The sequence below is a fragment of the Tubulanus polymorphus genome, chromosome 12, assembly GCF_964204645.1.
Source record: "Tubulanus polymorphus chromosome 12, tnTubPoly1.2, whole genome shotgun sequence".
Lineage (NCBI taxonomy): Eukaryota > Metazoa > Nemertea > Palaeonemertea > Tubulaniformes > Tubulanidae > Tubulanus > Tubulanus polymorphus.
This window is the reverse complement of record NC_134036.1, coordinates 5883369-5910164: the sequence shown is the minus strand read 5'-3', so window position 1 is coordinate 5910164 and position 26796 is coordinate 5883369. Positions and strand designations below refer to the sequence as shown.

At 34.6% G+C, this 26796-nt stretch overlaps 1 protein-coding gene across 1 annotated transcript in view; it reads left to right on the top strand.

The window, feature by feature from the left end:
• LOC141914229 (death domain-containing protein 1-like) overlaps positions 1-26796 on the top strand; it is a 46473-nt gene that overhangs the window by 17958 nt on the left and 1719 nt on the right. Inside the window, exons 3-13 of the mRNA XM_074805495.1 lie at positions 12633-12826; positions 13557-13761; positions 14267-14407; positions 14755-14937; positions 15516-15647; positions 16100-16370; positions 17046-17175; positions 23883-23996; positions 24652-24782; positions 25105-25349; positions 25774-25956. Of these exons, the coding sequence (XP_074661596.1) occupies positions 12633-12826; positions 13557-13761; positions 14267-14407; positions 14755-14937; positions 15516-15647; positions 16100-16370; positions 17046-17175; positions 23883-23996; positions 24652-24782; positions 25105-25349; positions 25774-25956 (1929 nt within the window). The remainder of the gene's footprint in view (positions 1-12632; positions 12827-13556; positions 13762-14266; positions 14408-14754; positions 14938-15515; positions 15648-16099; positions 16371-17045; positions 17176-23882; positions 23997-24651; positions 24783-25104; positions 25350-25773; positions 25957-26796) is intronic.

Genomic DNA, 26796 nt, shown 5'->3' with positions numbered 1-26796 from the left:
AAAGCAGAAAGATCACATCATATAATTACTCATAACCCTTCAAATATTAATCCCGATGAAACTTTATACGTTAGAATCCCTCGATTAACACAAAATACTTTTTACGTTCCAAATAGTATTTATTTATCCGCTGATATAAAAGTAATCGGTAATAATAATAATTATGTTGTTGATAATGTTGGAAGATATTTGATTAAAAAGTTAACAATAAAGATTGGTCCGGAAACAGTTTTCTCATTAGATGATTATAATTTATTTATGCACTATAAAGATTTATGGTTAACTAAAGAAAATAGAAATAATATGATATTTCAAGGCATCCAATCAGAAAACCAAAATAGATTAAGATCAGAAGCTAATAGCGCAATATTAACTAATGATGTAGATAAATTGATAAAAAGTATATATGGAAGTAAATATAAAATTCCATTAGATTTTGAATTGATAAATAATAATGCACCTTTATATAAATACGCAATTCAAGAAGATATTATATTTGAGATAACATTTGCTCCTGTAAATGAAATTGTATTATCTAGCGTTGTTAAAGATATGAGTTATAAATTATCGAATATATGTTTAGAATATGATACAGTAACTGATGAAAATATTTCAACTATAATTCAAACTCAATACAATCAAGGATTTTCATTATTATATGATTATATTGATAAATTTAAAACTGTAACTTTTAATGCAAATGATGAAATTATTAATGAGAATATTAACTTTCCTAGAAGATCTATTAAAGGTATATTAATATTTTTTACCATTGGAACGTATACTAATGGCGCAATAAATGTTGATAATTATTATAATCCTGAAATAACAAAAGTAGAAATAACTATCGAAGGAATAGCAAATAAAATATTTTGTCAAGGAATGAGAATGATAGATCAATGGGTAGAAATTAAAAAACATTTTATGAATGAAAAAATAAAATCATTTGAAAATTGTAATATTAATCAAATTGACTATTATACCGGTAATAAATATGCATTATGGTTAGATTTTAGAACAACAGAGGATAATTCATTACATGGTTCTGGGAAAAAACTACAAAATACAAAAGATGGAATACAATTATTCATGACAAAGAAAAAGGGAATCAAAAATTTTAAAATGCATATTTATATTATATCTGATGCGCAATTAAATATTGTAGATTCACAGTTAGATAGTGTTATGTATTAAAATTTTAACTTTAATAAAAATATATATAATAAATGGAAGGAGGTAAAGTATATAAACATATTCCATACATCGATACACATGAAAATAATGATGGTTTATATTATGTAATACCTTGTAATATAGCTTTGATATTTGATCCTATTTTTAAAAATTATAAAACTAAACTAATAGAAATCGATAATAATAAAAGTGAAGTTGTTGATAATTTAAGTAATGTAATTGATAATAATGTAATACCTTCTACATCTAATAACGTAATACCTTCTACATCTTATAATGTAATACCTTCTACATCTAATAACATAATACCTTCTACATCTGTAATACCCTCTACATCAAATAATATAATACCTTCTACATATAATAATACAATAATATTAGATGTTAGTGAAAATAGAAATTATTGTGGTTATTGTAATGGTGAATTTTCAAACGCTCCATCAAATTGGAATAAACATATAAATACAAATTCACATATTACTAATGTTATAGAACGTGTTGGTTTAAGAGAATTTATAGAACACCCATTTAGATATGTTACAAAGTTTGTTTCAAATAAAAAAGTAAATGGTAAAGAATTATATGAAGATTTTTTATTAGCAACACCTAATAAAGATGAATTAGATTTAACCGATGCTAATGAAATATTAGGATCAAACACTGTAAATGAAATATTAGGAGCAAACACTAATAAAGATGATAATGAAAATGGTGCCATACACCCACATGATGATATAGTTACAGTTAAACATATTGATAATAAAGATTCTATAAAACTTAAAGTAGAAAATAATAATAAATTTGATTGGAAGAATAAGTTTAAAAATGAAACAACTATTGATGATTTAGTAAAAAATATGAAAAAGGTAAAAAAGGTGAAAAAGGTGAAAAAGGTGAAAAAAAATTATAAAGATATTGAAGAAGATTCGGTAGAGCATTTAAATAAATTGTTAGCGTCTGATAGTGAAAGTGATTCAGAAATTGATTATCTAAAACTCGAATAATAAAGGTTTAAAATTGTATAAAATAATAGTAAATAAAAAAGGGGGTTTAAATTATTTAAGGTATCTAATAGGGTATCAGGTATTAGGGTATCAGGTATTAAGGTATCAGGTATTAAGGTATCAGGTATTAGGGTATCAGGTATTAGGGTATATAATAGGGTATCTAATACATAGGTATACAAATAGTTATTTTATAAATTTATATTCATATGGAAATTGTAATCTCAGTAATAATTTTGAACCTTTATTATTTTTTAATTTATTCATATATTCATCATGTAATTCAGGAGGTATAATTTGATTTTCTTCCAATGATTGTTGCATAGATTTTCTATCTTTGTTGTAGAATAAAACTAGAAATCTTATATTCTCTCTAAAATCTTTCACAATTGAATTATATTTCTGATTTAAAACCCAAGTTGTTATCCCAAAATGTCTACCAGAGAAAGCTAAATAACATAACTCACTTTCTCTAATTTTAGAATCATGTAAATTTGCGCAATCATCAATAATAAATAATGTATTTGATCCTTTATAAATATCTAATGCAATTTTTATACAATTATCTAAATTATCTTTCACTGTTTTAGAATTTAATATAATAAACTTTTTATCTTTAAAAACTATATCTCTATTATACGTTTCATTCATTTCATATGTAGGACAGAATAATATTATATTATCAAAATGATTCTTATAAATAGTTTCTAATAAATCTAATATGAAATGTGTTTTACCACAATTTGTAACTCCAGTAACTAACATATTATGTGGTTCAAATATAAATAAATCTTTATTCATTTATTCTTTTAATTTTACTAGATAAAATCCATTCATTAAATTTATCATCATATCCTTTATATTTCACCAAAGAATACTTTTTTCCTTTAAGAGTTTTTGTTTTCAATACCTTTTCTATTTTGTATTCTATTTCATCTGGATTTGGTACTAATGATAATTCTTGTTCATAAAAATAACCTAATATTTCTTCATCTTTTAAATCAAACAATTTATAAACAAATGGTTTAGTTAATATTATCTTTTTAATCTTGAATATTTCTTCTGTAAAATTAGGGGTATAACCTTTATAAAATGTTTTTCGATATTTAGAAATTCTTACGTGTTGTCCTATTTTAAATTTAGGTTCTCCAAAATCATGTGTAACAAATGCTCCATATAAATTATTCCAAACTATTTCTGAATTTTCTTCTTTTCTAGCTTGTATAGGTTTCATATTTATAGAACTATGTTTAGAATTATTATAACCTTTAACTAAATCATCTAACACATCGATATATTTATATGTTTCATTAGCAGTAAAATATTTCCACATTCTAGTTTTCAATGTTTTATTAAATCTTTCTATAACAGATGCTTTTTTATCTGAATGTGTTGAAAAATATTCTACATCGTTATCAGATAATAGTTTTTTGAAATGTTTGTTATAAAATTCTTTACCTTCATCAAATTGTATCTTATCTGGAATAGCTTCTTTAAATATAGATTTAAAAGCATTTGTTACTTCTATACCAGTTTTATTTTTTATCGGGATACTCCATGCGTATCTACTGAATATATCTATAACATTCAGTATCCAAAAATATCCTTTGTTATATTCTTCTAAGTTTTTCATATCAATTAAATCAGCTTGCCATTGCTGATCGATATATGAAACCATAACTTTTCTTGTTAAATATTTTTTATCCATCTTTTTATGAATTTGATATGTTGGTTGATTTTGTAACCATGATTTTAATTCACTATATTTTATTTTTTCTTTATCAGATTTAATTTTATCCCATAATTCCGAAACACTTGAATATGAAACTTCACTTTCTGGGTTGTAATATAAATCTCTTAAATATTGTTCTTTTTTCATCATATTTTAATCCATTAATAATATTTTAGATTTATTTTCATTTGATTTATTTTCTGGTGGTTTATTGTCTGTACATGGATAACTAAGTTTCCGATCATCTTTATCGTCAGATTTGAATTTTGATTTATATATTACACCGGATAATATAATAATTGTGATTAACCCAATTGTAATATATAAGTAATTATGAGATTCAGCTGTGCTGAATCTATTAGATGGATTATTATTTGAATCAATACCAGGTGATTCATTTATATCAGTTAATTTCTTTTTCTTAGCTTTTTTTAATTCTGATGATCTTTTACCTAATTCTCTTGCCCATTTAATTTGTTTCTCGGATCTAGCCTTTTTCTTAACTCCATCACTCATTTATTTTAGTTAATTTTTGTTCTGATTCATTTTCTGTTTCGACGTTTTGTTGTAGTACATCTGTTTCGTTCTTACCTGATTTATATTCCATAGGTTTGATGTTCGAAAATGTTATGACGCCAGTAGAAATCAATGTCATAACCGATCCTAATTGAAATGAAGCATATCCAACCCATTTTTGTAATTCAGTCATAACTAAGTAGTCATTTTTCAAATCACTATATAATTTATTTTCATCATCAATTGGTATTAGCCGGTTACATAATTTTGAATAACATTTGACAATACCATCTGAAATAGAATCATTTATTCTAGCTAATCTTGACTCTTCATAAATCTTAAAATATTTAATTACTTTTTCTTTGTTCATATTATCTAATTCTTGAAAAGTTATTGTTTTACCAATAAACTCTTTAGTTTTTCCACTCGCAATCAATAGTTCTAGATGATGCTTACAATATAAATAGTATTCATAATCAATATTACTATCAATTTTATTATCACATTTAGTTACCACATTATCATTATCATCTGTTAGACCTAAATCTTCCAAAGTTTTTTCAACTTTAATATTATTCTTATTCGATTTCTTAGACATTTATATTATAGAAATTTAATAAGAATAGTATTATAAGTATTCTTCAAATGATACTAGCTAGTTAAAGCTAAAGAATTCTAGTATTAGTTATTGTTTTTTTAGTATTTTTTATTTGTGATATAAAGTATTCTCTTTTGAAAAGAAAATATTAAAAATTAAAATAGAAATAATAGATAGTTGAAGGTATGTAATTTTTATTATATTTTATTTGAGATATATTAATCTTTAACCACTCATTAAAGACTCAACGTATTGTTCATTATTTGGATTATTATTCCATTGATCAATAAATTTCTTTGCTTTTGTTAACTGTTCTAAATATAACTGTAAATCTAGTTTATTAGATTTGATTTGATTTTCTTTCTTTTCTAAAGGCCTTAAATTTTTCCAACCCCAAATAAGTTTTTTATTGTATTCATCATTCATGTTAAATTTAGATATTGGTAACACGTGATCAATGTGGTAATAATCCCCATAATTATCTATATTCATTTTATCATCGAATTGAAATATAATCCATGATTTGAGAAATTCATCCGAACAACCCAATAAATTAGATAGTGTTTCTGAATGTGTTTCTTTGTTGAATAATTGTGTTAATCTAGTCCTTAAGCATTGTTTCAATCTAAAATTAAGATCTGTTTGATATCTTTCTCTCATATATTTTGTCATATAATAATTATAATGTTTTATATTATCTTCTCGATATTGTTTGGTATATAGTTTAGTACAAGTTTTACAACAATATTGAAAACCATCTTTGCTAATCTTACGCTTACTAAATTCTGTTAATGATTTATCTAATTCACATTTAGAACACTTCTTGTAATATATGTTTATAACACCAGTGTTATTTGTAATATTGATAGTTTGTGGTTGTTCTGGTTCCATTTATTATATGTATTTTTTTACTAAATTGGTTAATATTTTATAATCCTCTTCCATTTCTTCGATCAACGCCATCCTTTTTCATTCCTCGCTGCTTTTGATAAGTTGTTTCGATTCCTTGATATCTAAATAATACCACTGGGCAAAACCGCTCTTATAGGAGCGCTTTTGCTTAATACGCATGCGTTAATCATAATTATATATTCATTCTGTAAATTCTGTAAAATAGAAACGACTGACAAAAAATATCTAAACGTGTTCGCACTAAGCAAAACCGCTCTTATAGGAGCGTTTTTGATCAATGCGCATGCGTTAATCATAATTATATATTCATTCTGTGAAATAGAAACAACTGAACATAGAAAATTCAAACGCATGTGCACTAGGCAAAACCGCTCTTATAGGAGCGTTTTTGATCAATGCGCATGCGTTAATCATAATTATATTTACATAATGAATATATAATTATGTAAATAGAAACGACCGACATAAAATATCAAAACGTGTTCGCATTAGGCAAAACCGCTCTTATAGGAGCGCTTTTGCTTAATGCGCATGCGCTAATCATAATTGAAACGAATTATTATTGAAACGACTGAACATAAAAATTCACCAAACAGATTTACACAATACATTATACAAGTTGTTCAGTCGTTTCTTCCAATACATCATTTGATTTCTATAAATACAATTTATAATTACAAACATTTTTTCAATTGTTGGTAAATATTTAACTACATCAACAAATGTTAAACTTAATCATTGGAGTCTTAATGTTTTTGAAATTCTTATATAGTTTCTTCGTCGATCTTTTGGTGATTCTACGCCAGTTTCTATTGGTTTGATATCCATTGCTGTTGATTCCTCAGTCAGAAAGAGTATCTTGAGTTTCTCTATCACTTCTTGATTCGTATGGTGTTTTATTAATCTAAAAGATATTAGCGGTAACTCTATCTATCTAAAAGATATACTAAATACACTTAAATATATCTAAAGGTTTCATATTTAATAGCTCTAATAACTACAACAAACAGTACTTACATTTAGATTTATAATTGTAAACTATAAACTCCTTATTTCGTTTCGAAAGATAGAATATCCTGAGCACAATATTACAGCGTATGTCCATTTCCGGGGCGATTTCTAGAATGACACGTCGTTGATTATGCCACGTCATCTAGTTCCGGTTCTAGAGTGTTCTACACGTTTCTGATTATGACGTGTCATAATGTCTCGTTGTTATAGTAACAACCGTAACAGCTGCGAATTTATAGATTTATTCTATAGCTCTGTACATTGAATGTATATAGGCTCAAATAGAATCATGTTCTAGTATAAACATCGTATCCTCAACGTATTGTTCATTATTTGGATCAGTGTTCCATAATTCAATAAATTTCTTTCCTTTTGTTAACTGTTCTGAATATAACTGTAAATATTCTAGTTTCAATTTATTCTCTAAATGTGTTATAGTTTTATTGTGTCTTGCTTTTTGAGACTTGTCTATATCGATATTACATGTTGGGCAGTAGTATTTATTTGCTTCCATTTTAATACTATATTTTTTATTAAAATTGATTTTAGAAGTTCAATGATTTAAATGAATATTTTAAGAGTAATAGGGGTAATAGGCTTTCATATCAAAGGTTTAATGATCGAGTTCATTAATAACATATATTAAAAGTAATTAAAAAACTATAATATATTTTCATAACCGCGTGCATTTCAGTTGAATAATAGAATAATTATTATCATTTGAATATATTTGATTATTTGAATTTGTGTATTGTAATTAAATCAATTGGTCGCGGAGCGGAGCGGTAGCGAAGTGGAGCGACTAATTGATTTAATACAATATGCTTTTTATATTATTGATATCTTAGAATAAATATTTAGTTTTGATATAAAATGCACGCGGTTATGAAAATATATTATAGTTTTTTAATTACTTTTAATATTTTGTTTTTTAATGGGCTCGACCGTTCGACCTTTGGTATGAAAGCCTATTACCCCTATTACTGACGTTCAACTCCAGAACTGCGCGATTTCAATTTCAAGCAGTTTCGTTGTGCTTGAAGTTTGCATGGATGGCCGCTGCAAATATATCAGTTGCTGGCGCTCGGTTTCCCGGCCTCAACGGAACTGACCTGACAATCACCACTGGCGAGGCAGGATTTAGACCTCATCCGCGGTGAAAATACATCCATCACGCCGATTACAAACAGGAAAATCGCTAATAACTTGAGATATTGCTGGATCTTTGTACAACGATAGACATGGAAGTTTAAACCGATTTTGTCTCCATTTACAAGCAGTGAGTGTTCGGAGTGCCGACTGAAATGCAGGCTACAGAAAATATATCGGTTGGCGCTCAGTTTCTCGACCTAAACGGATCAGACCTGACAACAACCACCACTGAGAAGGCGGGGTTTAAACCTCATCCGCGGTGTAAATACATCCATCACGCCGATTACAAACCGTTTCACGTGAATCTGTATCTACAGATCACGACTTACGTCATTTTCAGCATAGCCATCTGGGGTTTCGGTACAAATTTACTGTCTTTTATCATTCTCAGTAAAGAACGTCCAATCAACACCAGTATATTCTATTTGAGATGTTTGGCTGTTGCGGACATGTTTATTTGTTTGTCTTATATTGTATTCGACTTTCAGTATCGGCTCTACAGTCACACGCTGTTACTGGACATGACTGCTGAAATAAACCGCGTTATGAAGCGCATGTATTCATATACTCAATTCACCCGACTTTCATTTTCAAGTATCAGTGATCTGATAACATTGTTAATAGCTATAGACAGATATATCGTCGTTTGTTGGCCTCTGAAAAGTTTCATAATTATTGGTATGAAGAGAAGTTATATCTGCATCAATTCTGTTATGATCATTTCAGTTTGCGATCAGATGAGAAATTACTTCAAATATTATACAAGTCAATCTATCAATCCGTGCACCGGACACGAGAGATGGACTCGGAGGTTGACTCCATTTGCTAAAAACGCATATTTGAAATATTATGAAGTGTTTGCCCGCGCTCTAGTTATAACTACACTACCGACGGTGATAGTGGTTCTAATAACTATTCGATTGATTTTCACGTTAAGACGCGCAGGAGCAGCGAGAAAAACCATGTCTCCAAATAATCAAACCTCTAACAGCAGCAGCAGCAGCAGTGACCGTAGTTTAACTCTGACGTTAATTCTCATTTCATGTTTATTTTTGATGAAGAAAGCTTTTGATCTCAGATCATCGATCCACAATCTAATTCTCACTCTCAACGGAAAACTTGGAAAAGGATCGTTATCAACAATTATGAACCAAATTCAAAATATAATCAGAATGATCGTAGCGTCTTGTAATTTCGTCATTTATTGCGTTTCGAGGCGTCGCTTTCGAAATCAACTGAAAGCGATGTTTTAAATTATGAAGATTAAATGTGATAGATTCAATGGAACCTCATCAGTACGGCTCGGCGAAACAACGAAATCCTCACAAATACGATGCATTTAAGTATTCACGGCTTTTCCTATAGCATTTTCCGATAAAAATAAGTTTGCTTAGTGCAATTATCTTAATACGAAATTCCCGGTAATAAGATATGAAAATTTACGATCATTTCTCAACATGCTTAAAACGAATGAGTTTCCACTTTTTTTAAAGTTGAACTCGTTCACGTTATCCATGCTTCGTCTGAGCTATCTATTACGTAAAGGCGCTGACCACCCTCGCAATACAACGATAGCTAAAAAGCAAAAGAACCATCGATTTACTCTTAATATTGAAGTGTACGTTTTTCTACCGAACTCTCGTGTAAAGGACCTAATTTCGTAGAGAAAAATCGGTTTGTATATCATTAGTCATTTGAGTTGACGTCGTCACAGTATTTCACGATTTTTTTAAATTAAAAAAAACGTAATATATTTTCTTGATCCCAATAGTCTAATTATCAACCGTTTTTCAAATTTTGGTTTCCATAGACAAGTGTCTAATGTCAATGAAGTTTATAAACCCACATTAAGATAAATAAACTAAGGTAAAGTCTGATGTTTCAACTCGAATCGATGAGCCATTTTCGAAATACTTACATTTTGCAATGTCTATAACCATTCAGAAAAATATTTAGTCTTGGGGGTTTCTAATCAAACAATTTGATTTTGACAAAGTTATGCTCGCTAGTAAGCTTAGAAGCAGCAATCGTATCATTGACCCCTAATAGCCTATTATCTGTACTCTATCAGTCACCAGTCATCTCTGTTATTGCTGTAAAGTTGAGACTGGTAAAATTCTACCCCGAGTTGATGTCAAATACTGAGTAAGAGTTTGCTAAATAGGGTAGACTCTGTCCCTCACCCGCTTGAGTTGAGATTGATAGAGTTCTACCTCAAGTCGGTTTCAGATACAGAGTAAAGGCTTGTGAAATACAGTAGACACTGTCTTGGTTCATTTTGGGACACAATGTCCAACCGGATCAAGGCAGAAAATATATACTGCGCATTCAAAGTTGAAACCTACTTTGTGCATTTACAAGCATATTTTACTTTATATTTCGCAGATATGAATCTACCGCAAGATATATGCGCATGATTTTTTTCACTGTCGATTCAGATATAGCTATATCCAATATCCGAATGTAATATATGGGTAGAAGTTCGCTACACTGAAATTGCAGGTTAATGTTCTTCGCTGTCGGGCGTCAACTCGAGAACTGCATATTTCGACTTCTAGTCTCTTAGCGTCAGCGCACTTTTGGCTCATTTCAGTTTGGTTGTTTTACGTCCGTTTATATCGTACACAATTCTTGCAGCTTGAAAATTGCTAATAAATTAAGATGTTGCTGGTTCTTAGTACAACGATAGATTAGGAAGTTAAAACCAATTGTTTCTATTACCAATCAGTGACTGTTAGACTGTTTGTGTACATACTGAAATGATGGCTTCAGAAAATGTATCGGTTGGCGCTCAGTTTCTCGACCTCAACGGATCGGACCTGACAACCACCGCCACTGAGAGGGCGGGTTTTAAACCTCATCCGCGGTGTAAATACATCCATCACGCTGATTACAAACCATTTCACGTGAATCTGTATATACAGATTACAACTTACGCAGTTTTTAGCATTGCCATCTTTGGTTTCGGTACAAATTTACTGTCTCTTCTCATTCTTACCAAAGAACGAACAATCAACACTAGTATATTCTATTTGAGATGTTTGGCTGTTGCGGACATGTTTATTTGTTTGTCTTATGTCGTATTTGGCTTTCAGTATCGGCTCTACAGTCATACGCTGTTACTGGACATGACTGCTGAAATAAACCACGTTATGAAGCGCATGTATTCATACACTCAATTCCTTCGACTTGTGTTTTCTGGTTTCAGTGATCTGATAACATTGTTAATAGCTATAGACAGATATATCGTCGTTTGTTGGCCTCTGAAAGCTATAGGAATCGTAAGCCTGAAGAAAAGTGATTTCATCATCATTTTCGTTTCGGTCATTTCAGTTTGTGATCAGGTGACAAATAATTTTAAGTTTAAAGCTCCCAATTATACCCGTAATCCGTGCACCGGACACGAGCGATGGACTCAAAAATTGACGCCATTTGCTAAAAACATATATTTGAGATATTACGAAGTGTTTTTCCGCGCTCCTTTATTTACTATACTCCCGACAGTGATAGTGGTTCTGATAACTATTCGATTGATTTTCACGTTGAGACGCGCAGGAGCAGCGAGAAAAACCATGTCTACATCTAATCAACCTGCTAGCAGCAGCAGCAGCAGCAGCAGCAGCAGTGACCGTAGTTTAACTCTGACATTAGTTCTCATTTCATGTTTCTACTTGCTGAAAAAAGCTTTTGATCTCAGAGCATCGATCCAAAATCTGATTCTTGCTCTCAACGGAAAATTTGGTAAAGGCTCTTTGGCCACCATGATGATCGCCTTTCAGAACATAATTAGAATGATTGTAGCGTCTTGTAATTTCATTATTTATTGCGCTTCGAGGCGTCGCTTTAGAAAGCAATTAAAAGCGATGTTTCCATTGTGAAAATATAAAATCCTATGATTGATAAAACTATACGAAAATTCATATGACATGACCACAACATTGTTGATGTTGAAACTGTATGGGCCCGTGATAAAGCTGAAAAGTTGCAACGACTACACTGCAAAGATCACTCGCACTACAGGCTGAAGTTTGGCATATAGCTTCAGTGTATGTGGGCGATACCCACGCCTTTCGTCTTACAGTGGAGTATAGCGTTGGCGTTTTGAATCATATAAAAACATACCGATGTCAACACTAATACTGTAAAATCCGACAATAGGGAAAAAGAATGGGGTCCGAAAGGTTTCTTTCACTAGAAAATATATTTCAATCAGAAATCAGTGATCTTCAGTGATAATATGTTGACACTAATTTGACAAGAATTTTCCAATAACTAGATTTACTATAATGAATATCAAGGGTTTTTCACATTCCGTTCGATATAATAACAACGTTTCAAATTAGATTTTCACGTTATATGATAATAAAAATCCCAAAGCGGTGCAGCTCAGTTTGTGTTGTTTAAAATGAAGATTAGACCGTCGATTGGGCGGCGGTTCGACCGTAAAGACGCAATAAGGAGAGAGAATACGGAAATCGAAGCTAAAAGATATCTGTTCCCCGCGATATTTCAGGAACTGGAAGCGAAACGTCGAGCCGAGGAGAAAGAGGCGAAAGCGCTACAACGCGAGAAAGAGCTCGAACTGGAGAAACTCAGAGCGGAAAAACGCCGCGCTGAGGAGGAGAAGAAACGATTGGAAAAAGAACGAAAACTGCGCCAGAAAATGACCGGCAGGACTCCCGTGTGGGAGGCGTGGCCTCCTCAAGTGTAAGTTGTCAATCATAGCAATTACATGCATCGTTGGATATAAGTTGTATGAACACGTTCGAAAATATGAAATCATTGATTTCATCTAGAATGGGCTCGTCATTGGTAACTTATCGTAGTGCTGAATCATTCATGTTATTGAGAATAAGACTTTAGCCTCTGAATTTTTAAGAATGGCAAAATCGTCATTTGTAACAACTCGAAATTCAACTGAATATTCACTGAAATCATCAAGAATAAGGCTGTGGTCAGTCACTAATCATAATTTTAATGAATCGTTGAAGTTATCGAGAATGGCAAGGTAGTCATTAGTAAATAATCATAATTTTACTGAATCGTTGAAGTTATCGAGAATGAGAAGGTCATCATTAGCAACTAATCATAATTTCTTACTAGATGTGAGAACGTATTGAGAATGAGAAGGTTGTCACTAGTAACAAATCATAATTTTTACCGAATTGTTGAAATTATTGAGAACGAGAAGGCCGTCATAAGTAACTAATCATAATGTTACTGAATCATCGATGTTACTAAGAATGAGGCGGCCTTCTTTCGTGACTAATTATAATTTCACTGAATCGTTGAAGTTGTTACTGAAAAAGTGGGCAGTTTTGTATTTCGGACATGTTCTCGTATTACTGGGTATCAATTTCAAATAAAAACCTCTTTTGATTGAGTTCAAAAAACATATTCGGTATCGAGTGCCAATGTGTCCCGTTCTATCGCGCAGGATTCACGTGCCACAGGGCGACTTCGACAACGGCATCGGCTGCTTGATCCGGGCTCGAGGCGGCGGCGCGCTGAACCCGACCGTCGACATCCAGTGCCAGGTGCTCCGACAAACCGACACGAACTTCGTTTACAACACGAACGAAGAGCTGGTCAGCAACATCATCCGATTGAAGAGGAAAAACAGCGACGAGGAAAACGAAAAGGTAACTCGCCGATTTAGAGGCCGAAAGCTGAGATGCTTCAGCGTTGTATATTGGCCGTCAAATGGCCGTCATAACATCACCTTTTCATATATTTCAAATCGTTTAAATCAATAGAAAATAGCTTGCGCAAGGTGGTTTGGAACCTTTTATTCGCAACAACAATATGGTTAAAATACTGTCCATCAAATTTGAACTTTGTTAGCCTCTAGCGCGAGAGGTGGTATGAAATGTTTGTTTTTCTAACACCAAGCGTATCGTGCGCATCAGCCGTCAACTTCTATTATAAGAGACCCGCGTGTGCACGACGGCCAATATGACGTCACGTAAAATACCTAAACGACCGCATTTTGAAATAAGTTGATTCAAATCAAAATTCTGTGTATATGATCTAAATAAAGTCGATGTATTCATCGTTGAAAGTACGCAATTTTTTAGAAAGGTATCCAGTGAATGCTTTCAATCCAAATCCGTGGATCTCTGTTAATCATTTTCATCTTACTTTCAGTTGAAGCAAACGATCTACGTGGCCGTACCTCACTGCATGACGCGAGCGAGCGCCATCTCGCGGGAAACGGTCGTGAAAGCCGAATACAACGGCGTGTGGACCGAGATACAAACGCAGGAGATCACCTACGATCACAACAAGGTCGGTATATACGGAACCGCAAGACTTGACATCCCACCAGATGGCGTAAAGGGCACTCGGTCTTGAGCAATTGAGATTACTTCACTATCGATCAACTTTAAACTGAATCTTTACGACCCCGAATCTTGATTGGTCACATGATCTACTGAATACACTCAGTGATCGATAGTAAAGTTGATTAATTTTAACTGAATGTTGAAAAAATTGAACATGCAGACCGAGTGACTACTAGCCCACCTGGTGGCTTGCCACAAGTGGAATCATCGATTGTCGCGGTAAACCACGACGTAATTTCGTCATTTCTACGAATTTCTCTCAATTCTCTTTTTTTCGAAATCTACAAACAGGATATGAAATTTGCGCAGGCCGGCGTCGATCGGCTGACCAGGTTGGCGGTCGTGTCTCGTCTGAAACGCGATTACCACGTGATCGCCGGCAAGAGCGTCAAGATCGTTTCGGCGGTCGATCAGAGGATCTCGCTGACCTGCGAGAAGAACACGTTCAACTTACCGGAGAATCTGATGTTACAGGTAAAATACGAGACGGCCTTCGTAGTAACATCCACGCTCGAACCAGCCACCCGAGGACCATACCAGTCACTCTGACTTCGATCGAAAACCAGTCTAAGGCCATATCTTACTTCTAAAGCCAATCTTTAACTACTAAAGACCGGTATCAAGATTCAAAATCCCCTTTGGACACGAACGCGACTGCTCTACTGAGCATACGGACTAATGACGTTACCGCGCCCAGTGTTAGAGTTGAACAGTTCAGAACTTAGATCTTAAACCGGTTAAACCCATCTTAATCATACATATGTAGACCAGTCTTTAGAATAGAGATTTTGGAATTAAATCATCGCTGTTCCAGTCCTTTGCCTGAAACTAATGATGTCCACCGGTCCACTATTTGATTTGAACGGCGAAGGCTTAGTCCGCGACCAGTGTAAAATATCTTGATTCCAAAGCTTAAGTAGAAGATCTCGATTCCGAAGATTAAGTCATTCCCAGTCCAATTGGTTTAACACGAGGTTTGTGACTTATCTAAAGTCACGATCAGTCATTAAATGGCGAGTATGTAATGTTTGTGTTGTTGTTGGTGTTTACAGATTCAGCCGGTCGATTCGAATTCGCTGTCGGACATGAAGAAACGTCGACCCGAATGTTCGGGACTCTTGAACACGAGTTCGATAGTTAAAATACAGTGGGAAGGGAAATCTGATATAAAGAAACCGATACTGGTAAGTACGGAAGCCCCTTGGTGACATACCGTTGATGGCATCACGAGGCCTAGCCACGTTTACTCCCCCACCCCCACCCCACAGAATGCAAGGAGGGATTTGAACCTGATTCCATAGTAAGACTCTGCCACCTTATCCCTGGCACGGATTCGGACCTGAGGGAATCGTTAGACACTGCCACAATCATCTCTGGCAGGAATTCTGACCTTACAGCTTGGCGCGATATTGCCACGTTCAACCCTCGCAGGGATTCGAACCTGTTGGCGAGTCTCTGCTGTGTTTCTCTTAACCCAAACTCGAAGCGCAGGACTCTTAACACTTTGCATTTCCATCCCCAATGATGGAATACCCTAAATGACAAAAAGCTCATGTGTTTAATGATTCGGCTTTCTCTCTACTTCATTAAACACCTAGCTGAACTCAATCAAATCATCATGCCATTCTACGTACAGGTTACAATTCCGGTGCCGCCTAACCCGGTCAAAGCGCGCAAAGCGGCCGAGATGAAGAAGCTGAAAGAGGCGCGCATGAAGAAACCGATCGTTCCGACGGGTATCGTCGAGCCGGAACACGCGCGCAAGAAAGCGGCGGCGGCGGCGTCTCGCAGTAACGCGGCGGCCAGGAAGGTTCAACTGCAGCAACAAGCGGCCGCCGACGAGGAAGACACCGAACCGGTGAAACCGCCCACCAGATGGTACATGGGTCAATACGCTACTAACGACGGTAAGCGAACGTCGGGTGAATTGAAATGTGAATCGAGAACCCATTGCTGAGCACCAACTGATCCGCTAGATGGCGCATGCATCAATACGACTTCCGCGCCATAATTTAGTTCATTTTTAAGTGACTTTCATGCAGATTTTTATCTTTCCGCCAAAAACGAATCGTTTACTTGTGGTTAGTACGTTGAAACGACTGATTATTTGTAATATCGTATAGGTTACCACTTATTCTTCTAACTTAAGAAATCTTGAACTCCTCCAGAAGAAAGCAGTCGGCATTATCATTAAAAGCTGATTTAAGAGCCCATACCTCACCACTATTTAAGACTGCAAAAATTCTCAAATTGGCAGATATAACCAAAACCAATTTTCAAATCGGACAATTCGTGTATCCCTCTCGTTGCCCGAATATGCGCTCGCAACACTGCACCTGGTGGCGTGGTCGTACGTCAATATCACAAATATCTAAATCATAACATTTAATATCATCAATATTAAATTATATTACTATTAATATCATCAATATTGAAATATTGAAATATTTGATATCATCAATACTAAACAATATCATCAATATTATAATTACAGTTACCGACGCAATTCTCGCTACTTTCTAGTCCGAGTTACTTTCCAAACTTTGTTCAAAATTTCTATCCGTTTATTTTCTCCATCTAAGACGACGAAAACGACAATCTGTACCTGGTGACACACGACGAGAAGGGCTACTGCCAGGTGGTACCCAGGGTGAAGGTCACCGAAATCAAAATGGACGTCGTGCAGTTCATGCTCGCCGAAACGCTTTCGCAGTAAGTGATACCGTTTAAGTTGTGGAGTCACTAATTAATTAGATAATCTTGAACAGATTGACATCCATAGATCAGCAACAGTCTACACTAGAATTCCGGAAATATTAATGATATTTTAAAATGGCTCACATCCCAAATACACTGGGTTGAGCCTTATTTCACGGCCTGGATCTTGTTGCTTAGTTAGTAACCTGGAGCCAGTTGCAGAGTCATGGCTTCAGTCCAAAAATTAAGTCCATAAATCTTGAGACTGGTCTTTATTGTTAGATTGGCAATAGAACTAAGATGGTCTTAGACTGGTCTTAAGTCTACGTCCAGATTATGCAACCGGCCCGAGAGGCTTTAAGTTGTCTCAATCCGCGAGATTGGTCTTAAGTTGTCAGAATGGTATTCAATCTAAGACCCGACTTTGCAATTGACCCCTTATCTCTGCTCAACAGGGATAAACCATTTACTCTTTGATATTAAACGAATAAGTTTCAACCGACCATGATTAATCTAATTCAATCCCTTATTCCGAAATTCGATATCTCACTGATTTTCATTTTTTTTACCGATAACACGTTCCCAAATGTTTTGATACTTTCTCAGTTTGTATCAAAAATATTGCCAATTTCTGGTCCTTGAGTCCTGAAAAATGATAAATTTACAGCGCAAAATCGTACAAACGTGTCAATTATACTTCTAAACACTTTATTTGCGGACCAGTTTATGAATTGAACGTGGGCCATAGAGCGCTATATCCGCCTATGATCTCAACTTTCAATTTATTACGTAAGCTATTCGTGAACAAAATGCGGTCGGCGCACAATAGAAACTTCGCTCTATTTATTCTTTCATTACCGCCGACAAAGAGGACCGATATTTCGCAAATTGGATTCGGGAGGTTTAAACCTCCCAAGGTCAAATCACTAAAATTGTGACCTTCGTGGAGATTATCTAAAAAGCCGATGGTAATCAAATTTAGCATAACTTTTTACCCAAACGTTCAATGGCATTCCTAAGTATTTTCCTAAGTTGAGAAATCATAAGATATTCATATAACCATGGACTCTAAAACCTAAATCGTATAAGAGTCTCTGATATAAAAAAAAACTTCGCATAACGAAGAAGCAAAAATTCGAATCTGATTCATCTGTTTGGAATTGATTCTTATGAAATGGAAACAAATGCGTGAGCACCTACTCATTCATTCAATTTACTTTGCGGCTTTACAACGGCTATTTCACTGGTTCTGCGTGATGAGATAATTCTGATTAAAGTTATTGTAATAATTTCTATATGTATATACGTAATGATACTCTTTCTGAATAAAGGATGCACGTTATTCGAATCCCCACCATTGTTCTCTACAATGTACGTTAATCAAACTCACGATAAAACCAGATCCAAAACCATGGACTCAAAAACAAAGAATCCGTGGTCAAACATACAATTCTAATTTCCCCGTTAGTTCACTGATGCCGCCATCGAATGCAAGGATTCTAGCCAATCAGAGAGGCGCATGTACACATCCATTGGCATGTTAGTTATAGTACAACTTAGACAATAATCAAGGTTCGCGCCAATGAACTAGAATATGTTCTTTCAACTAACTAGAATATGTTCTTTCATCGAATACAAATAACTCAGTAGTAGTCAGTTAGTTGAGTTTGTTTGACTTGATTTGTATTTCATCAATCAATCTATTTCATTTTATTTTAAAGTACAAACTAAACGCTTGAATTGCTTATAACACGACCAGGTATGAATTAGAATAGATCGGCTTAATAATTCGAATGCAAATTTGGCGTTTAAGCAATCGGAAATTCGAAGTGCTTGAGAAATTTTTCAATACGCACATTACTTCGAATAGCGATAAGTTCATTGACACATGTGACCATTGTTTTGTTACTTTCGATAGCGAGTCGAATAAGCTATGGGACAGCTAACGACAGCACAATCGCAATATCAACAGAAGTTCATTTTATCCTACATGATGAGGCTAAATTCAGTGAAATCGATCGTGTTCTGAAATATAAATTTTCCTGGATACATGTTGTTCATTGTAGCTATTCTATGCGGTTTTACATTAACCTGCTATAACATATTGACCGTTTTCAAGAACCCAAAAATTACAATTTGCTGGGAATCTGTTTTTTTTTCAAAAACAACCCAAACCCGAAATTGTGTACAGTTAGTACGCAGCGTATATAATGTCGGATTAGAGAATATTGAAAAAACTTTAAAAAAAGTTGAGTGAAGGGAAATAAGCTCAGCAGTGACAAATTGTCATTTCTACCCTTCACGTGATTAATTGATGTCCAAATATGTTCTACCGTGAAAACTCTGCATTTAGCATCAAACGAATTTTTGTATACGTATCTCAGGATGCATGCTCTTCAAAAAGGTAGCCTATTAGGAAAAAACTTACCCGGTAAAATCCTAATTTGTCCTAAACGATATTCCAACTATTATTTTGTTAATTATTCAACTATCATCACTAACTGGGTAAGTTAGTTGAACTTACATAAAGATATATCATTAGGGACACTTCAATTTCACACCATTCAATATCATAAGGGAACAAAATTCTTTGAAACTTGGTTAATGGTAGTTCTTAAGACTAGGTTTTGTTTCCGGAATTTACTAAATGTACCAATTCTAATAATTCACTCATTGAAGCTTCTATACATTAGAAGCGAAAGCTCGTGCGTCGAAATAAATAGTTAACCTTTAAAGTACTACTTGTCTCTTCATTTAAATTCAAAATATAAGTCTTTATTGATTCTTTTTTGTTGGAATATGCATAACTTTTTCTGGGCAAATTTCTATATTCTGTCAAGTCATGGACTCTAAAACGATTTAGACATTAAAGCGTTTTAGAGTCCATGGTCAAGGTATTTTGGCTATAACGAATATAACTAACTCCCTGGGGCAACGATGTGGCTGATGAAATGATCTCTCCCATTGTAATCCCACCATTTAATTACTCATTGTATAACAACTCTCACAATTAAGCATCGGACTCTTAAACGAATTATGAGTGCATGCTTTAGTATAGGCTCTGATATAGAGCATATTGTCTTGATTTAGAACATGTATGCATAAACTCTAGGCTGCAAAGAAATACGTTTTCAGCGGCTCTAATCGAGTTAAATCTTTCGTGATAGATTAACACAGAGAGGCGGCACCCAATCGCTGCTTATTGACATTAGGCACAAGCCACTGTTATGTTCATTAGTAAAACTAATATAGAATGAATAAGTGAGGAGGGAAAATGCATAAATTAAATTTATAAATGAATTTATAAGAATTTAGCATGCATCGGAGTGCACTTAAATTGGATTATTACAAAATAACTCACTTCAAAATCTATGATATTGTTTCATTGATATTTATTACTTTAAAGCAATTCACTTTAAGAACTTTGGTCAACCATAAGTCTGACCTGCAAATCAAATCATCGGGAGACAAAATACTGTTTCAAAAAATTATATTGCTAATACATTCCTAATCTTAACCTTTCGCCATAAACCTACTGGATTTAGGGCCTGGGGCATTTTAGATGGTTGTAGGTAAAAATCCCCTAGGTAAAATCCTCACTTGGCGATTTTTCAAGAACATTTGAAAGCACGATATTTATTCAAACATATTCATCCACAATACAACTGCAATATATTTAACTGTGCATTGATCTCTTTTGTTGAAATAAATCTTTAAATAAATTCATAGAATAAATGAAATTAATGAACTTTTTATTCATACTATCTTTTCATAATTTTATTCATACTATCTTTTAATTCGAACTAAATAACTCTTTTTAACTTGTGGTATAGTATGCTTATGATATGGATTCGATTTACGTATCAATATTTTTATGTTGACGGGGGCCTGATGATGGCTAATAGCATTAGCCGAAACATTGCTCGTAGAAGATTTTTTGCTGAATTCATTGTGGGATTTGCCTCGTTATTCACCATACACGGATATTGTGTATTTACTTCTCATTTTCATGTTGGTTTTGAACAACTTAAATTTTGCGATTCTAGTACCTTATTAACTTTAGATGACAGTAATACCTTCAATTTACATGTAAAATATGATCACTGCTGAAAGTGTAATAAGGAATATATATTTACTCCAGTGACAATATTTTGATTCTAAGATTTAATTCAATCATCTAGTCCGAGTATGTATGGTAAAACTTCTGGCTAACCAAGAGCTAACCGAATACCGACAATAGAAGGTGGTCGCTTAAAAATTAGTTAATTTACGCAACAGGAATCTATCTTGATTTCAAGGGCACTTCAATTAATCGTTTCAATAGTGACCACTGTAAATTAGCCAGTAGTTTAAATGACCGAATTCAATCAACCGATTCGTATCCTAAGAATGAGAATTGTATCTAACCACAGTAGTTATTCCTCATCAAACGTTCGGTCATCATATTATACATCTATACATCATTACTATCATCTTTAGTTAACAGAAGTGCAATTAAATCTAGAATCTATGAGTTGAGTTTTTTTAGACATAATAAATTGTAACAAATAAAATGTAATAATAACAAAACTTCTTTACAGAGTTCAAAATATAAACCAACAATCTCATCTCAAGCATGTACTAGCGATGACGCTATGGGATAAAACCAAGTCTCGATTCATTGCCTAAAACGTGGGTACATTCATTCAAATCAGGACTAAAATACGCTTATATGAATATCTTGCATGATATCATTTTACATTACGGGTGTCTCATAGGCCTGGTTTTACTTGTACATTGTCATCAATTGATTAAACATCCCAAGTAACTTCTTTATTTACTTATGGCTTAATCACTGGTATTCAATAGCTAGTCGGCTATAGAAAGACTAACCCGATAAAATTCCATTAACCGTTCGTCCAGAGTCGAACACTGTTCGCGCGTTAATTCGCAACGATTTTAAAGAAAGAAAATGATTGCATGAAATCTACTTTTCGTATCAATCGGCGTCCAATCTCTTAAACCATCCTAAACACAGTAGTGTAGTAGTTTGTGTCTATTTGCTTTTGCTGATGTCATTTAACATAACAATGGAAATGTATTCGTTTATTTGGAAATTATATGAAGAAATAGAGTAATCATGTGACAAATCAAATTATTACTGCAAGGCAAAACATAGCGCACTTCAGATATATGATATGGTCTTAAAGACTTTTCATATATTAACAGTCCAGTTTAACGTCTATTGATATGAATAGTCCAGTTTTGATATGACTGTCGCAACAGTTGGAATAAAACCTATGAAATCTAGGGGCATTTATCTCATGAAATTTAGATTTGAGATAATTGTATTGTATTGTATGAGGATTAAACATTTCAATGGCTGGTGATTATTTGTGATAAAGTAATCAGTGAGATGGACTGTTGATGTAGCCTTGATTGAGGCACTCGGGTCAGATAATATTTTTTAGATAAAAAAGTGCATTTGTTAAAGCAGAACACATGATTTTAAACTAAATATAAGTAGCTAAACCGTTAATTTTCATTCCTAATTTTCATCACTCCCGATTATCAAAAATAATTCAACAGTTTGATTAACGGATAGTTGCAGTTAACATCATTTCTATCTGATAGAGAAGGTATAGAGGTATACAGAGGAACAAGAAAAGAACATCCAACTAGACACTGGAAAATCTTTATTCGGGTTTTTTACCGGGAGCCTTTACCTTGGGGTATATTTAACTAGGGGATTTTTACTGAAAGGGACCTTTACGGGGCGAGTTTTTACCCGATCACATCGATTATTGAATGACATGTTCGATAAAATCATGACAAAAACTGGTATCACTGGTTCAATTTGCTAATTTTCGCTATTCGGGTGGTTCTGTAGATTATTGGCTATACCGTTGGTAACTGACTAGCTATTTGTATCACTGATCGGACTGTGAAAATATAGCTTTGACAAAACCACAACGAGAAATGAATCACATGCAATATTTTACTCGAAAACGAGCTTAACCATGGAATCAGTAACGTATTTTCACAGTCCATGGCTGAAATGACGCTGTTGAAAAAATCAATGAGAAATACTGCCTCCGATTTTTATGACGAAAATATAGGAATAAATTCCGAACAGAATCAAATCAGGTTGTTCTTATTGGTATTGTGTATACATTTCATTTATTATAAATTTCAAGTAATTCGTGTAATTAGGATCCAATAATGGGTTTTTCTTTCGGTTTTATGTAATTTACAACTTACCAAATATGGACTACATGGTTTGACATTAAAACCAGTGAGCATTATGGTATCAAGTTCAACCAAAATTGATAACGATCGGCCTTTCGTAGAATCTCCCTGAAGGTCACAATTTTAGTAAATTGACCTTGGGAGGTTTAAACCTCCCGAATCCAATTAGCAAAATATCGGTCCTCTATGTCGGCGACAATAAAAGTACCATGCGCGTAACTTTCTATTGTGCGCCTGCCGCGTTTTGGGCACGAGTAGCTCACGTAATCTTAATTGAAAGTTGAGATCACAGGCAGATATTGAGGTCTATGGCCCACACATAACATCATAAATTGGTCAGGAAATAAAGTGTTTTGTGGTATAGATGACACGTTTGTACGATTTTACACTGTAAATTTATCATTTTTTAGGACTTAAGGACCAAATATCGGCAATATTTTTGATACAAACTGAGAAAGTATCAAAACATTTGAGAACGCGTTCGATATCGTTAGATTCACTGTGGTCCGCACGAAAACGACCGTCGACGACTCCGAGGCGCGTCAATTCGCCTCCTACATCGAGGATTATCTGTCTCAGAAAGTCACGAAATTCGTCGTGAAACAAAGGTAAACATAATCGCAAACGTTTTGGATAAGAAGTACGGTGACACGGAATGAGACTAAAAATTCTGAAAACTTTACTTTAGTTCATCGTTAAACTAAGGTTAGAAAAAATTTGCGGAATAATAACGAATCAAAGGCAACACGGAAACAATGAACGTCACATGTGGTTGAAGGAAGTGGCGTCATAATTCTATAATTCTTCGTACAAGAATAAATCAGTTTATATGGGTGGTACCTAGGATACCGGGTCAAATGTTTCGTGACGAGTCCCTGTGGTATTAGGAATATAATCTAGTACCTAATTTAAAGTCCCCGCGTGTATGCAACATTTCTGCCATAAGGTTCAAAAAGGTTCAAGGCTACTCTATAGGTTCGGTGCCTGAGCCTTTTGATCTAAGGCGATATGGTAACGATTTCTGAGGCACGTAAACCGACTGTTAAGCGTCGATTTTAACCTCGATAAACCCTGACTGTAAATTGTCAAAAAAAAAACGCATTTTACGCAGTCCAGCCATTTACGATTCACTCTCATTACTATTATAATGAAAATTAGCCCGGCGGGTGTTATCGATGTCCCTGGATGTTCGGTTAGTGTCAAGATACATGAACCGAATAATATTCATCTTGGATTATATCGAATGTTTCGATTCGATTTCAGAGGGGATGAACCGAATAGCGTGGCCGTCGAATGCGCCACGTTACCGAAACTGGACAAAACCCAAGAACGTTTAGAAGAGGAGGGCTTCGACGACGGACCGGACGTCGGGCCGGACATCCAACTGCACGAGGGTAGGTAGACTTATACATGCGTCATTCATCATTCAACAAGGAACCCAGCTGTACAGGCATTGATTACCAAAGTAGCGCCTGAAGTCCTTATGATCCCGTTTTGAAAATGTTCTGATAAAATGTCTGGTCTGCGTGATCTATTTTGAATTGAGAATGTATCACGTTAAGGACAGACGCTTGTGAAATAATGCGTTGAGAAAAAATCGGTTGGACCATGCCGAAGAAAGGTTGTACGAATAACAGATCTTGCTCTGGCAGGGGAAATGCAAACGTCGCTAATTCATATACACATTAATTAGGCTGACATTTTCATCCGCTATAGGCGACGTGGTCGAAGTAATGTTCAAAGGCAACGTGAAGAACGAAGACGACTCGCCGCTACTGTTCGCCTTCAATTCCCAACTGCGATCCGGGGTCGGTTTCTGGGCGACGGAAGCCAGTCAGTACCTGCAGCGCCAGTACCCCGTCTTCCGCGGCATGATACAGATGTACAAACGCACCGAAGAGGTGAAGGTCGTCACGCCTGAGCCGGAAACAGTGGCGATGAAAGCCGCCGCTAAGAAAAGGGTTAGTTTCACGAGCTTAACACGAAATAACATATTATGATATTCACCTTATGACGTCAACAAAATATTCATATCTAACCATTTGATCTTGTAAGCCATGTTCTATTGAAGAGTCTCTAGGATCAAATAAATGATAACTACCATCTAAATCCCATAAAGACTCCATCAAAAGGCCGATTTTCAATTGGACCAACCGAAATTATAAGCAATCAATAATAGCCATATCAATGACGTCATTAGGGGATGTAAAGTCATTCAATCTCATACGGATTGGTTTAGAGACTTTTCAGAAGTTACAATAAAGAAAAGGCATCACGATGATGTCATGGGGGGGGGGACTTCGGTGGCGAGAACCTTTCGATTAGATAAACGGACTAACCGTTCTGATTTGCCTCGTAATTCTTGTTAGATAATTCTCCCAACAGATGTCGCTAGTTGAGAAGAAAGTGCAACCCGCCGACGAAACCGAACAACAAGCGACGACCGAGGACGACCAGACGGCGGACCAGGTGGCACCATCTGACGGCGAAGAACAGGACGACGGGCCGAAGTACGTCACCGAAGTTAGGCACGATCTGTTGTGCCAGTTGATGGTCAATATACCGAAGGTCAGCAAAATCTGCCTTTTTTACAGAATGGAATAATGAAAATCTGCTGATATGTAAATCACTCGCTAAACGTATAGCATTAACATAAAAATGGGGATATTGAAACTGCTAACACTTGTCATGATATGTAAATCACTCGTCGAATCGTCCTAAAGCATTGATAATGGGGATATAGAAACTGGCATATGAAAATCATTTTTCATTTATATCGCAAAAAAGGGGATGCAGCAACAAACTATGAACTGTAGAATATCACTAGCCAAACCTATGAAATTAACACGATAGCGGGGATCTAAAAACAAACGGGATCTATCGTATATCACCAGCCGAACTGAACGCATTGAAATAACAATGGGGATTTAGAAACAAGCAAGAGATATATAGACTTACGGTTTTCATATTTTTGTCTTTCTTTCGTCGCGGTTATTTTGAGTAATTTCCATCCATATTTTCTCCTTGGTAAAGCAACAAAAACTATTCTTTTGACGTGTGACGTAGGCATCCGCGCTAAGCCTGAAAATAGAAACCACGGACATGAACACCAGCTTTCACCCAGCACTGGCAGTGGTTGTCTCCACAGTGAATTCCGTTGCTCTGCGATCCTAAAGTAACTTCCACCCAGTAGTACATCAGACACTAAGGTTCTTGGTGTAACTATAGCTCAGCTGCTGATAACTGAGAGCCAAACACAGCCTCCAAATTAGCTATTCGTGTAATGGTGTTATCAATTCTAGTATCCAATCGCCCCGTCATTTATCTAATCGGTATTCATCGTGATAATTTTGTTATAAAAGAAAAAGTTATCTGCAAATGAAGTTTATAAATAAGATCATTTTTTCA